The sequence below is a fragment of the Salmo salar genome, chromosome 07, assembly GCF_965601325.2.
Source record: "Salmo salar chromosome 07, fSalSal1, whole genome shotgun sequence".
NCBI lineage: Eukaryota > Metazoa > Chordata > Actinopteri > Salmoniformes > Salmonidae > Salmo > Salmo salar.
The window spans coordinates 70,840,172-70,854,843 of NC_138297.1; the positions used below are offsets into that span (position 1 = coordinate 70,840,172).

Genomic DNA, 14,672 nt, shown 5'->3' on the forward strand with positions numbered 1-14,672 from the left:
GTTAGTCTCTCTCACACACACACACACACACATACAGTACCAGTCAACATGTTCTACATTGTAGAATAATAGTGAAGACATCAAAACTATGAAATAACACATATGGAATCATGTAGTAACCAAAAAAAGTGTTAAACAAATCAAAATCTATTTTAGATTCTTCAAAGTAGCCACCTTTTGCCTTGATGACAGCTTTGCACACTCTTGGCATTCTCTCAACCAGCATCACCTGGAATGCCTTTCCAACAGTCTTGAAGGAGTTCCCACATATGCCGAGCACTTGTTGGTTGAGGTCGGGTGATTGTGGAGGCCAGGTCATCTGATGCAGGACTCCATCACTTTCCTTCTTGGCCAAATAGCCTGGATGTGTGTTGGGTCATTGTCCTGTTGAAAAACAAATGATAGTCCCACTAAGCGCAACCAGATGGGATGGTGTATCACTGCAGAACGCTGTGGCAGCCATGCTGGTTAAGTGTGCCTTGAATTCTAAATAAATCAGTGTCACCAGCAAAGCACCATCACACCTCCTCCTCCATGCTTCACGGTGGGAACCACACATGCGGAGATCCGTTCACCTACTCTGCGTCTCACAAAGACACGGCAGTTGGAACCAAAAATCTCAAATTTGGATTCATCAGACCAAAGGACAGATTTCCACCAGTCTAATGTCCATTGCTCGTGGTTCTTGGCCCAAGCAAGTCCTTTCTTCTTATTGGTGTCCTTTAGTAGTGGTTTCTTTGCAGCAATTCAACCATGAAGGCCTGATTCACACAGTCTCCTCTGAACAGTTAATGTTGAGATGTGTCTGTTACTTGAACTCTGTGAAGCATTTATTTGGGCTGCAATTTCTGAGGCTGGTAACTCTAATGAACTTATCCTCTGCAGCAGAGGTAACGCTGGGTCTTCCTTTCCTGTGGCGGTCCTCATGAGAGCCAGTTTCATCATAGCGCTTGATGGTTTTTGTGACTGCACATGAAGAAACGTTCCAAGTTCTTGAAGTTTTCCTGATTGACTGACCATCATGTCTTAGTAATGAGGGACTGTAGTTTCTCTTTGCTTATTTGAGCTGTTCTTGCCATAATATGGACTTGGTCTGTTACCAAATAGGGCTATCTTCTGTATACCACCCCTACCTTGTCACAACACAACTGATTGGCTCAAATGCATTAAGAAGGAAAGAAATTCCACAAATGAACTTTTAACAAGGCACACCTGTTAATTGAAATGCATTCCAGGTGACTACCTCATGGAGCTGGTTGAGAGAATACCAAGAGTGTTTAAAGCTGTCATCAAGGCAAAGGGTGGCTACTTTGAAGAATCTGTTTTGTTGAAAACTTTTTTTGGTTACTACATGATTCCATATGTGTTATTTCATAGTGTTGATGTCTTCACTGTTATTCTACAATGTAGAAAAGAGTAAAAAATAAAGAAAAACCCTTGAATGAGTAGGTGTCCAAACTTTTGACTGTTACTGTATATACACAAAAACAAACACACACACACCACCTCCCCTATTATCTATCTCTAGTGGTACAGTCCTGTTAGTCTGATGGATGGATGGATGGTTGTAATCCCCTGTCTGTCTCTAGTGGTACAGTCCTGTTTAGTCTGATGGATGGATGTAATCCCCTGTCTGTCTCTAGTGGTACAGTCCTGTTTAGTCTGATGGATGGATGGTTGTAATCCCCTGTCTGTCTCTAGTGGTACAGTCCTGTTTAGTCGGATGGATGGATGGATGGATGGATGGTTGTAATCCCCTGTCTGTCTCTAGTGGTACAGTCCTGTTTAGTCTGATGGATGGATGGTTGTAATCCCCTGTCTGTCTCTAGTGGTACAGTCCTGTTTAGTCTGATGGATGGATGGTTGTAATCCCCTGTCTATCTCTAGTGGTACAGTCCTGTTTAGTCTGATGGATGGATGGTTGTAATCCCCTGTCTGTCTCTAGTGGTACAGTCCTGTTTAGTCGGATGGATGGATGGATGGTTGTAATCCCCTGTCTGTCTCTAGTGGTACAGTCCTGTTTAGTCTGATGGATGGATGGATGTAATCCCCTGTCTGTCTCTAGTGGTACAGTCCTGTTTAGTCTGATGGATGGATGGTTGTAATCCCCTGTCTGTCTCTAGTGGTACAGTCCTGTTTAGTCTGATGGATGGATGGTTGTAATCCCCTGTCTGTCTCTAGTGGTACAGTCCTGTTTAGTCTGATGGATGGATGGTTGTAATCCCCTGTCTGTCTCTAGTGGTACAGTCCTGTTTAGTCTGATGGATGGATGGATGGTTGTAATCCCCTGTCTGTCTCTAGTGGTACAGTCCTGTTTAGTCTGATGGATGGATGGTTGTAATCCCCTGTCTGTCTCTAGTGGTACAGTCCTGTTTAGTCTGATGGATGGATGGTTGTAATCCCCTGTCTGTCTCTAGTGGTACAGTCCTGTTTAGTCTGATGGATGGATGGTTGTAATCCCCTGTCTGTCTCTAGTGGTACAGTCCTGTTTAGTCTGATGGATGGATGGTTGTAATCCCCTGTCTGTCTCTAGTGGTACAGTCCTGTTTAGTCTGATGGATGGTTGTAATGGAGACATACAGTTTTACATAATCGTTTCACCTCCTCTCTCTTAGCTGGTTGTGGATTGGTTAGAGAGTATCGCCAAAGATGAAATCGGGGACTTCTCTGACAACATTGAATACTATGCCAAGTCTGTCTACTGGTAAGTAGCTGGAGTCATTTGAGAGACAAGCACTTGTATGTCGTTAGGAAGACCATGTTCCTTGGCTAATATTCTGTTTGACTTTCAGGGAGAATACCCTTCATGTTCTGAAACTGAGGAGAAACACATCCAGCACAGGATTCAATGTTCCCCTGGTTACTGAGCTGGTAAGAGGGACTTTTAGGCCTACTCTTCACAGGCTACAATGTTCCCCTGGTTACTGAGCTGGTAAGAGGGACTTTTAGGCCTACTCTTCACAGGCTACAATGTTCCCCTGGTTACTGAGCTGGTAAGAGGGACTTTTAGGCCTACTCTTCACAGGCTACAATGTTCCCCTGGTTACTGAGCTGGTAAGAGGGACTTTTAGGCCTACTCTTCACAGGCTACAATGTTCCCCTGGTTACTGAGCTGGTAAGAGGGACTTTTAGGCCTACTCTTCACAGGCTACAATGTTCCCCTGGTTACTGAGCTGGTAAGAGGGACTTTTATGCCTCTTCTTCACAGGCTACAATGTTCCCCTGGTTACTGAGCTGGTAAGAGGGACTTTTAGGCCTACTCTTCACAGGCTACAATGTTCCCCTGGTTACTGAGCTGGTAAGAGGGACTTTTATGCCTCTTCTTCACAGGCTACTATGTTCCCCTGGTTACTGAGCTGGTAAGAGGGACTTTTAGGCCTACTCTTCACAGGCTACAATGTTCCCCTGGTTACTGAGCTGGTAAGAGGGACTTTTAGGCCTACTCTTCACAGGCTACAATGTTCCCCTGGTTACTGAGCTGGTAAGAGGGACTTTTAGGCCTACTCTTCACAGGCTACAATGTTCCCCTGGTTACTGAGCTGGTAAGAGGGACTTTTAGGCCTACTCTTCACAGGCTACAATGTTCCCCTGGTTACTGAGCTGGTAAGAGGGACTTTTAGGCCTACTCTTCACAGGCTACATTGTTCCCCTGGTTACTGAGCTGGTAAGAGGGACTTTTAGGCCTACTCTTCACAGGCTACAATGTTCCCCTGGTTACTGAGCTGGTAAGAGGGACTTTTAGGCCTACTCTTCACAGGCTACAATGTTCCCCTGGTTACTGAGCTGGTAAGAGGGACTTTTAGGCCTACTCTTCACAGGCTACAATGTTCCCCTGGTTACTGAGCTGGTAAGAGGGACTTTTAGGCCTACTCTTCACAGTCTAGCTCTCTCTCTCACACACACACTCTCCTACATGCTCTCCTCTTATGCCATGATAGGGAATACATGGTTTTACTTAGAACATAAAGTAAGTGTGTGTGTCTGTAGGACCCTGACGCCCCCGTCAGACAGAGACGTCCTCTGGCAGACCTGGACAGAGAGGATGATGCCAGACTGCTGAAGTACCTGTTCACCCTCCTCCGAGCGGGCATGACTGACGAGGTGAGAAACAGGCACCGTTTTGTTCCCTGTATAGTGCACTGCTGTTGACCAGGGCTCATAGTCCTCTGGTCAAAAGTAGTGCAGTGTATAGCTAATAGGGTGGCGTTTTGAGACTGATCTCAGTACAGCGCCACCTGGTGGATGGGAGGGTTATACTGAACTGGTTTCTAGTGACGTGTGGTTGTGTGCAGGCCCAGAGGCTGTGTAAGCGCTGTGGCCAGGCATGGAGAGCTGCTACTCTGGAGGGGTGGAAGCTGTACCACGACCCCAACATCAACGGAGGTCAGTTCTCCACCGTACACTCTCACCAACAGATGTACAACACCGAGTGGCCGTCGTGACATTTGGTCAGCCGGTGATTGTCATGTAAATAGCTGCAGGTCTCACGGTAATTGACCGTTAATTAACATAAACACGTTTAGCATCTCCTGGCTTCCACACACAGCCTACAAGACACTGATGCAGACCTTTGGAACATCTACATTTTAAAAAGTCTAATAAATCCTGCCGATAGAATGCTGAGTACCAGGCAGTTAGCAAGTTTGGTAGACTACCAATGACCAGCAAGTTTGGTAGACTACCAATGACCAGCAAGTTTGGTAGACTACCAATGACCAGCAAGTTTGGTAGACTACCAATGACCAGCAAGTTTGGTAGACTACCAATGACCATCAGCAGCATCAGAGCTTAGAGAAGTTTAGTTACCGTGGTGTGGCGGTAATTCGGTCACCATAACAGCCCTAAACACACATCCCTATGAATGGTCTGTAATGGAACTGTGTGTCCAGGCGGTGCAGAGCTGCTACCGGTGGAGGGGAACCCTCAGCGCTGTGTATGGAAGGTGTGCTGCTGGAGGATGGCTGATAATGAACACTTCAGCAGATATGAGAGAGCCATCTACGCTGTTCTGAGTGGGAACCTCAAACGGGTATGTTGTGTGGTCATCTCCCTGAGGAGGATGGGGGGGGGGGTCAGGTGGAGGAGGAGGATGGAGGGGGGTCAGGTGGAGGAGGAGGATGGAGGGGGGTCAGGTGGAGGAGGAGGATGGAGGGGGGTCAGGTGGAGGAGGAGGAGGATGGAGGGGGGTCAGGTGGAGGAGGAGGAGGATGGAGGGGGGTCAGGTGGAGGAGGAGGAGGATGGAGGGGGGTCAGGTGGAGGAGGAGGAGGATGGAGGGGGGTCAGGTGGAGGAGGAGGATGGAGGGGGGTCAGGTGGAGGAGGAGGAGGATGGAGGGGGGTCAGGTGGAGGAGGAGGAGGATGGAGGGGGGTCAGGTGGAGGAGGAGGAGGATGGAGGGGGGTCAGGTGGAGGAGGAGGAGGATGGAGGGGGGTCAGGTGGAGGAGGAGGAGGATGGAGGGGGGTCAGGTGGAGGAGGATGGAGGGGGGTCAGGTGGAGGAGGATGGAGGGGGGTCAGGTGGAGGAGGATGGAGGGGGGTCAGGTGGAGGAGGAGGAGGATGGAGGGGGGTCAGGTGGAGGAGGAGGAGGATGGAGGGGGGTCAGGTGGAGGAGGAGGAGGATGGAGGGGGGTCAGGTGGAGGAGGAGGAGGATGGCGGGGGGTCAGGTGGAGGAGGAGGAGGATGGCGGGGGGTCAGGTGGAGGAGGAGGAGGATGGCGGGGGGTCAGGTGGAGGAGGAGGAGGATGGCGGGGGGTCAGGTGGAGGAGGAGGAGGATGGCGGGGGGTCAGGTGGAGGAGGAGGAGGATGGCGGGGGGTCAGGTGGAGGAGGAGGAGGATGGCGGGGGGTCAGGTGGAGGAGGAGGAGGATGGCGGGGGGTCAGGTGGAGGAGGAGGAGGATGGCGGGGGGTCAGGTGGAGGAGGAGGAGGATGGCGGGGGGTCAGGTGGAGGAGGAGGAGGATGGCGGGGGGTCAGGTGGAGGAGGAGGAGGATGGCGGGGGGTCAGGTGGAGGAGGAGGAGGATGGCGGGGGGTCAGGTGGTGGAGGAGGAGGATGGAGGGGGGTCAGGTGGAGGAGGAGGAGGATGGAGGGGGGTCAGGTGGAGGAGGAGGAGGATGGAGGGGGGTCAGGTGGTGGAGGAGGAGGATGGAGGGGGGTCAGGTGGAGGAGGAGGAGGATGGAGGGGGGTCAGGTGGAGGAGGAGGAGGATGGAGGGGGGTCAGGTGGAGGAGGAGGAGGGGGGGGGGGGTCGTCAGGTGGAGGAGGATGGGGGGGGGGGGTCGTCAGGTGGAGGAGGATGGGGGGGGGGTCAGGTGGAGGTGGAGGAGGATGGGGGGGGGGTCAGGTGGAGGAGGAGGAGGATGGAGGGGGGTCAGGTGGAGGAGGAGGATGGAGGGGGGTCAGGTGGAGGAGGATGGGGGGGGGGGGTCGTCAGGTGGAGGAGGATGGGGGGGGGGTCGTCAGGTGGAGGAGGATGGGGGGGGTCGTCAGGTGGAGGAGGATGGGGGGGGGTCGTCAGGTGGAGGAGGATGGGGGGGGGTCGTCAGGTGGAGGAGGATGGGGGGGGGGGTCAGGTGGAGGAGGAGGATGGGGGGGTCAGGTGGAGGAGGAGGATGGGGGGGTCAGGTGGAGGAGGAGGATGGAGGGGGGTCAGGTGGAGGAGGAGGATGGAGGGGGGTCAGGTGGAGGAGGAGGATGGAGGGGGGGGGTCAGGTGGAGGAGGAGGATGGAGGGGGGGGGTCAGGTGGAGGAGGAGGATGGAGGGGGGGGTCAGGTGGAGGAGGAGGATGGAGGGGGGGGTCAGGTGGAGGAGGAGGATGGAGGGGGGGGGGTCAGGTGGAGGAGGAGGATGGGGGGGGTCGTCAGGTGGAGGAGGAGGATGGGGGGGTCGTCAGGTGGAGGAGGAGGATGGGGGGGTCAGGTGGAGGAGGAGGATGGGGGGGTCAGGTGGAGGAGGAGGATATGGGGGGGGTCAGGTGGTGGAGGAGGAGGATGGGGGGGGTCAGGTGGAGGAGGAGGATGGGGGGGGTCAGGTGGAGGAGGAGGATGGGGGGGGTCAGGTGGAGGAGGAGGATGGGGGGGTCAGGTGGATGGAGGGGGGTCAGGTGGAGGAGGAGGATGGGGGGGGTCAGGTGGAGGAGGAGGAGGATGGGGGGGTCAGGTGGAGGAGGAGGAGGATGGGGGGGGTCAGGTGGAGGAGGAGGATGGGGGGGGTCAGGTGGAGGAGGAGGATGGGGGGGTCAGGTGGAGGAGGAGGATGGAGGGGGGTCGTCAGGTGGAGGAGGAGGATGGAGGGGGGTCAGGTGGAGGAGGAGGATGGAGGGGGGTCAGGTGGAGGAGGAGGATGGAGGGGGGTCAGGTGGAGGAGGAGGATGGAGGGGGTCAGGTGGAGGAGGAGGATGGAGGGGGGGGTCAGGTGGAGGAGGAGGATGGGGGGGTCAGGTGGAGGAGGAGGATGGGGGGGTCAGGTGGAGGAGGAGGATGGGGGGGTCAGGTGGAGGAGGAGGATATGGGGGGGGTCAGGTGGTGGAGGAGGAGGATGGGGGGGGTCAGGTGGAGGAGGAGGAGGAGGATGGGGGGGGTCAGGTGGAGGAGGAGGAGGAGGATGGGGGGGGTCAGGTGGAGGAGGAGGAGGATGGGGGGGGTCAGGTGGAGGAGGAGGATGGGGGGGTCAGGTGGATGGAGGGGGGTCAGGTGGAGGAGGAGGATGGGGGGGTCAGGTGGAGGAGGAGGAGGATGGGGGGGGTCAGGTGGAGGAGGAGGATGGGGGGGTCAGGTGGAGGAGGAGGATGGGGGGGTCAGGTGGAGGAGGAGGATGGGGGGGTCAGGTGGAGGAGGAGGATATGGGGGGGGTCAGGTGGAGGAGGAGGATATGGGGGGGGTCAGGTGGTGGAGGAGGAGGATGGGGGGGGTCAGGTGGAGGAGGAGGAGGAGGATGGGGGGGGTCAGGTGGAGGAGGAGGAGGAGGATGGGGGGGGTCAGGTGGAGGAGGAGGAGGAGGATGGGGGGGGTCAGGTGGAGGAGGAGGAGGATGGGGGGGGTCAGGTGGAGGAGGAGGATGGGGGGGTCAGGTGGATGGAGGGGGGTCAGGTGGAGGAGGAGGATGGGGGGGTCAGGTGGAGGAGGAGGAGGATGGGGGGGTCAGGTGGAGGAGGAGGAGGATGGAGGGGGGTCAGGTGGAGGAGGAGGAGGATGGGGGGGGTCAGGTGGAGGAGGATGGGGGGTCAGGTGGAGGAGGAGGATGGGGGGGGGTCAGGTGGTGGAGGAGGAGGATGGGGGGTCAGGTGGAGGAGGAGGAGGATGGGGGGGGTCAGGTGGAGGAGGAGGAGGATGGGGGGGTCAGGTGGAGGAGGAGGAGGATGGAGGGGGGTCAGGTGGAGGAGGATGGAGGGGGGTCAGGTGGAGGAGGATGGAGGGGGGTCAGGTGGAGGAGGATGGAGGGGGGTCAGGTGGAGGAGGAGGAGGATGGAGGGGGGTCAGGTGGAGGAGGAGGAGGATGGAGGGGGGTCAGGTGGAGGAGGAGGAGGATGGAGGGGGGGGTCAGGTGGAGGAGGATGGAGGGGGGGTCAGGTGGAGGAGGAGGGGGGGGGGTCAGGAGGAGGATGGGGGGGGGTCAGGTGGAGGAGGAGGTGGATGGGGGGGTCAGGTGGAGGAGGATGGGGGGGGTCAGGTGGAGGAGGAGGATGGGGGGTCAGGAGGAGGATGGGGGGGGTCAGGTGGAGGAGGATGATGGGGGGGGTCAGGTGGAGGAGGAGGGGGGGGTCAGGTGGAGGAGGAAGGGGCGGTCAGGTGGAGGAGCAAGGGGGGAAGGGGTCAGGTGGAGGAGGAATATGAGGGGGGGCGGTCAGGTGGAGGAGGAAGGGGGGGGTCAGGTGGAGGAGGAATATGAGGGGGGGGCGGTCAGGTGGAGGAGGAATATGAGGGGGGGCGGTCAGGTGGAGGAGGAATATGAGGGGGGGCGGTCAGGTGGAGGAGGAATTTGAGGGGGGGCGGTCAGGTGGAGGAGGAAGGGGGGGGAGTCAGTTGGAGGAGGAATATGAGGGGGGGCGGTCAGGTGGAGGATGGGGGGGGTCAGGTGGAGGAGGATGATGGGGGGGGTCAGGTGGAGGAGGAGGGGGGGGTCAGGTGGAGGAGGAAGGGGCGGTCAGGTGGAGGAGCAAGGGGGGAAGGGGTCAGGTGGAGGAGGAATATGAGGGGGGGCGGTCAGGTGGAGGAGGAAGGGGGGGGTCAGGTGGAGGAGGAATATGAGGGGGGGGCGGTCAGGTGGAGGAGGAATATGAGGGGGGGCGGTCAGGTGGAGGAGGAATATGAGGGGGGGCGGTCAGGTGGAGGAGGAATTTGAGGGGGGGCGGTCAGGTGGAGGAGGAAGGGGGGGGAGTCAGTTGGAGGAGGAATATGAGGGGGGGCGGTCAGGTGGAGGAGGAAGGGGGGGTTCAGGTGGAGGAGGAATATGAGGGGGGGGGCGGTGGTCAGGTGGAGGAAGGGGGGTCAGGTGGAGGAGGAATATGAGGGGGGGCGGTCAGGTGGAGGAGGAATATGAGGGGGGGGTCAGGTGGAGGAGGAATATGAGGGGGGGGGTCAGGTGGAGGAGGAATATGAGGGGGGGGGTCAGGTGGAGGAGGAATATGAGGGGGGCGGTCAGGTGGAGGAGGAATATGAGGGGGGGGGGAAAGTGAAACGCATTGTCAAAGTAAACATCTAACAACAATGTTCACATAAGAGAGGACTATAGTAGAGTGGTGGTAGACGGGACTATAGTAGAGTGGTGGTAGACGGGACTATAGTAGAGTGGTGGTAGACGGGACTATAGTAGAGTGGTGGTAGACGGGACTATAGTAGAGTGGTGGTAGACGGGACTATAGTAGAGTGGTGGTAGACGGGACTATAGTAGAGTGGTGGTAGACGGGACTATAGTAGAGTGGTGGTAGACGGGACTATAGTAGAGTGGTGGTAGACGGGACTATAGTAGAGTGGTGGTAGACGGGACTATAGTAGAGTGGTGGTAGACGGGACTATAGTAGAGTGGTGGTAGACGGGACTATAGTAGAGTGGTGGTAGACGGGACTATAGTAGAGTGGTGGTAGACGGGACTATAGTAGAGTGGTGGTAGACGGGACTATAGTAGAGTGGTGGTAGACGGGACTATAGTAGAGTGGTGGTAGACGGGACTATAGTAGAGTGGTGGTAGACGGGACTATAGTAGAGTGGTGGTAGACGGGACTATAGTAGAGTGGTGGTAGACGGGACTATAGTAGAGTGGTGGTAGACGGGACTATAGTAGAGTGGTGGTAGACGGGACTATAGTAGAGTGGTGGTAGACGGGACTATAGTAGAGTGGTGGTAGACGGGACTATAGTAGAGTGGTGGTAGAGGGGACTATAGTAGAGTGGTGGTAGAGGGGACTATAGTAGAGTGGTGGTAGACGGGACTATAGTAGAGTGGTAATAGTGATTTGTCTCTGTCTCTCCCCTCTAGCTGCTCCCAGTGTGTGAGTCGTGGGAGGACAGTGTGTGGGCCTACTTCAGGGTCCTGGTAGACTCTCTGGTGGAACAGGAGGTCCGGTCCTCAGGAATGGGCAGCGAGGAGCTGGAGGAGCTGCCACGAGAATACCTGGAGGCCAAGTAAGATCCCCAGCCTCTAGAAGGTAGCCTTACCCAGGGACAATACTCTTTAGTGGGCAGCCCTGCCTAGAGAATACAGCCTCTGGTAGAGAATACCTGGACACCAAGTAAGATCCCATCTAGTGGAGAATACCTGGAGGCCAAGTAAGATCCCATCTAGTAGAGAATACCTGGAGGCCAAGTAAGATCCCCTCTAGTAGAGAATACCTGGAGGCCAAGTAAGATCCCCTCTAGTAGAGAATACCTGGAGGCCAAGTAAGATCCCCTCTAGTAGAGAATACCTGGAGGCCAAGTAAGATCCCCTCTAGTAGAGAATACCTGGAGGCCAAGTAAGATCCCCTCTAGTAGAGAATACCTGGAGGCCAAGTAAGCGCCCCTCTAGTAGAGAATACCTGGAGGCCAAGTAAGATCCCATCTAGTAGAGAATACCTGGAGGCCAAGTAAGATCCCATCTAGTGGAGAATACCTGGAGGCCAAGTAAGATCCCATCTAGTGGGGAATACCTGGAGGCCAAGTAAGATCCCATCTAGTGGAGAATACCTGGAGGCCAAGTAAGATCCCATCTAGTAGAGAATACCTGGAGGCCAAGTAAGATCCCCTCTAGTAGAGAATACCTGGAGGCCAAGTAAGATCCCATCTAGTAGAGAATACCTGGAGGCCAAGTAAGATCCCCAGCCTGTAGTAGGAAGTCTTACCCAGGGACCATACCCTTTAGTGGGTAGCCCTGCCTACAAAATACAGCCTCTGGTAGAAAATACCTGGAGTCCAGGTAAAATCCCCAGCCTCTAGAGGAGGGTTGAGGATCAGGAACCTAACCTAACATTTCTACCATGTCTCCCTTTTCTCTCCAGCTGGACACTAGAGAAGGTGTTTGAGGAGCTGCTGGCAACAGAGTCAAAGGTCAGCATCTGTTTGTCTGCTTTATCAAACTAGCTGTGTGTGTGTACATCATACCAGTCTACTATCTACATCATACCAGTCTACTGTCTACTATCTACATCATACCAGTCTACTGTCTACATCATACCAGTCTACTATCTACATCATACCAGTCTACTGTCTACTATCTACATCATACCAGTCTACTGTCTACTATCTACATCATACCAGTCTACTGTCTACATCATACCAGTCTACTGTCTACGTCATACCAGTCTACTATCTACGTCATACCAGTCTACTATCTACGTCATACCAGTCTACTATCTACATCATACCAGTCTACGTCATACCAGTCTACTGTCTACTATCTACATCATACCAGTCTACTATCTACATCATACCAGTCTACTATCTACATCATACCAGTCTACTATCTACGTCATACCAGTCTACTGTCTACATCATACCAGTCTACATCATACCAGTCTACATCATACCAGTCTACATCATACCAGTCTACATCATACCAGTCTACATCATACCAGTCTACTATCTATCTACGTCATACCAGTCTACATCATACCAGTCTACATCATACCAGTCTACATCATACCAGTCTACTGGCTGTCTACATCATACCAGTCTACTGGCTGTCTACATCATACCAGTCTACTGGCTGTCTACATCATACCAGTCTACTGGCTGTCTACATCATACCAGTCTACTATCTATCTACATCATACCAGTCTACTATCTATCTACATCATACCAGTCTACTGGCTATCTACATCATACCAGTCTACTGGCTGTCTACATCATACCAGTCTACTATCTATCTACATCATACCAGTCTACTATCTATCTACATCATACCAGTCTACTATCTATCTACATCATACCAGTCTACTGGCTATCTACATCATACCGGTCTACTATCTATCTACATCATACCGGTCTACTGGCTATGTACATCATACCAGTCTACTGTCTATCTACATCATACCAGTCTACTGTCTATCTACATCATACCAGTCTACTGTCTATCTACATCATACCGGTCTACTGGCTGTCTACATCATACCAGTCTACTGGCTATCTACATCATACCAGTCTACTGGCTATCTACATCATACCAGTCTACTGGCTATCTACATCATACCAGTCTACTGTCTACATCATACCAGTCTACTGTCTACGTCATACCAGTCTACTATCTACGTCATACCAGTCTACTATCTACGTCATACCAGTCTACTATCTACATCATACCAGTCTACGTCATACCAGTCTACTGTCTACTATCTACATCATACCAGTCTACTATCTACATCATACCAGTCTACTATCTACGTCATACCAGTCTACTGTCTACATCATACCAGTCTACATCATACCAGTCTACATCATACCAGTCTACATCATACCAGTCTACATCATACCAGTCTACATCATACCAGTCTACTATCTATCTACGTCATACCAGTCTACATCATACCAGTCTACATCATACCAGTCTACATCATACCAGTCTACTGGCTGTCTACATCATACCAGTCTACTGGCTGTCTACATCATACCAGTCTACTGGCTGTCTACATCATACCAGTCTACTATCTATCTACATCATACCAGTCTACTATCTATCTACATCATACCAGTCTACTATCTATCTACATCATACCAGTCTACTGGCTATCTACATCATACCAGTCTACTGGCTGTCTACATCATACCAGTCTACTATCTATCTACATCATACCAGTCTACTATCTATCTACATCATACCAGTCTACTATCTATCTACATCATACCAGTCTACTGGCTATCTACATCATACCGGTCTACTATCTATCTACATCATACCGGTCTACTGGCTATGTACATCATACCAGTCTACTGTCTATCTACATCATACCAGTCTACTGTCTATCTACATCATACCAGTCTACTGTCTATCTACATCATACCAGTCTACTGTCTATCTACATCATACCGGTCTACTGGCTGTCTACATCATACCAGTCTACTGGCTATCTACATCATACCAGTCTACTGGCTATCTACATCATACCAGTCTACTGGCTATCTACATCATACCAGTCTACTGGCTATCTACATCATACCAGTCTACTGGCTATCTACATCATACCAGTCTACTGGCTATCTACGTCATACCAGTCTACTGGCTATCTACGTCATACCAGTCTACTGGCTATCTACATCATACCAGTCTACTGGCTATCTACGTCATACCGGTCTACTATCTACATCATACCAGTCTACTGGCTATCTACGTCATACCGGTCTACTATCTACATCATACCAGTCTACTGGCTATCTACATCATACCAGTCTACTGTCTATCTACATCATACCAGTCTACTGGCTATCTACATCATACCAGTCTACTGGCTATCTACATCATACCAGTCTACTGGCTATCTACGTCATACCGGTCTACTATCTACATCATACCAGTCTACTGGCTATCTACGTCATACCGGTCTACTATCTACATCATACCAGTCTACTGGCTATCTACATCATACCAGTCTACTGTCTATCTACATCATACCAGTCTACTGGCTATCTACATCATACCAGTCTACTGGCTATCTACATCATACCAGTCTACTGGCTATCTACATCATACCAGTCTACTGGCTATCTACATCATACCAGTCTACTGGCTATCTACATCATACCAGTCTACTGGCTATCTACATCATACCGGTCTACTGGCTATCTACATCATACCGGTCTACTGGCTATCTACATCATACCGGTCTACTGGCTATCTACATCATACCAGTCTACTGGCTATCTACATCATACCAGTCTACTGGCTATCTACATCATACCAGTCTACTGGCTATCTACATCATACCAGTCTACTGGCTATCTACATCATACCAGTCTACTGGCTATCTACATCATACCAGTCTACTGGCTATCTACATCATACCAGTCTACTGGCTATCTACATCATACCAGTCTACTGGCTATCTACATCATACCAGTCTACTGGCTATCTACATCATACCGGTCTACTGGCTATCTACATCATACCGGTCTACTGGCTATCTACATCATACCGGTCTACTGGCTATCTACATCATACCGGTCTACTGGCTATCTACATCATACCGGTCTACTGGCTATCTACAT

The 14,672-nt window shown here is 52.7% G+C and overlaps 1 protein-coding gene across 1 annotated transcript in view; it reads left to right on the top strand.

Annotated features, from left to right (window-relative positions):
• The window catches only part of nu107 (Nuclear pore complex protein Nup107), a 41,193-nt gene that overhangs the window by 7,092 nt on the left and 19,429 nt on the right, over nt 1–14,672 (top strand). The window contains 7 exon segments of the mRNA NM_001139833.1: nt 2,616–2,704; nt 2,793–2,871; nt 3,988–4,101; nt 4,293–4,383; nt 4,890–5,029; nt 10,477–10,622; nt 11,474–11,522. Of these exon segments, the coding sequence (NP_001133305.1) occupies nt 2,616–2,704; nt 2,793–2,871; nt 3,988–4,101; nt 4,293–4,383; nt 4,890–5,029; nt 10,477–10,622; nt 11,474–11,522 (708 nt within the window).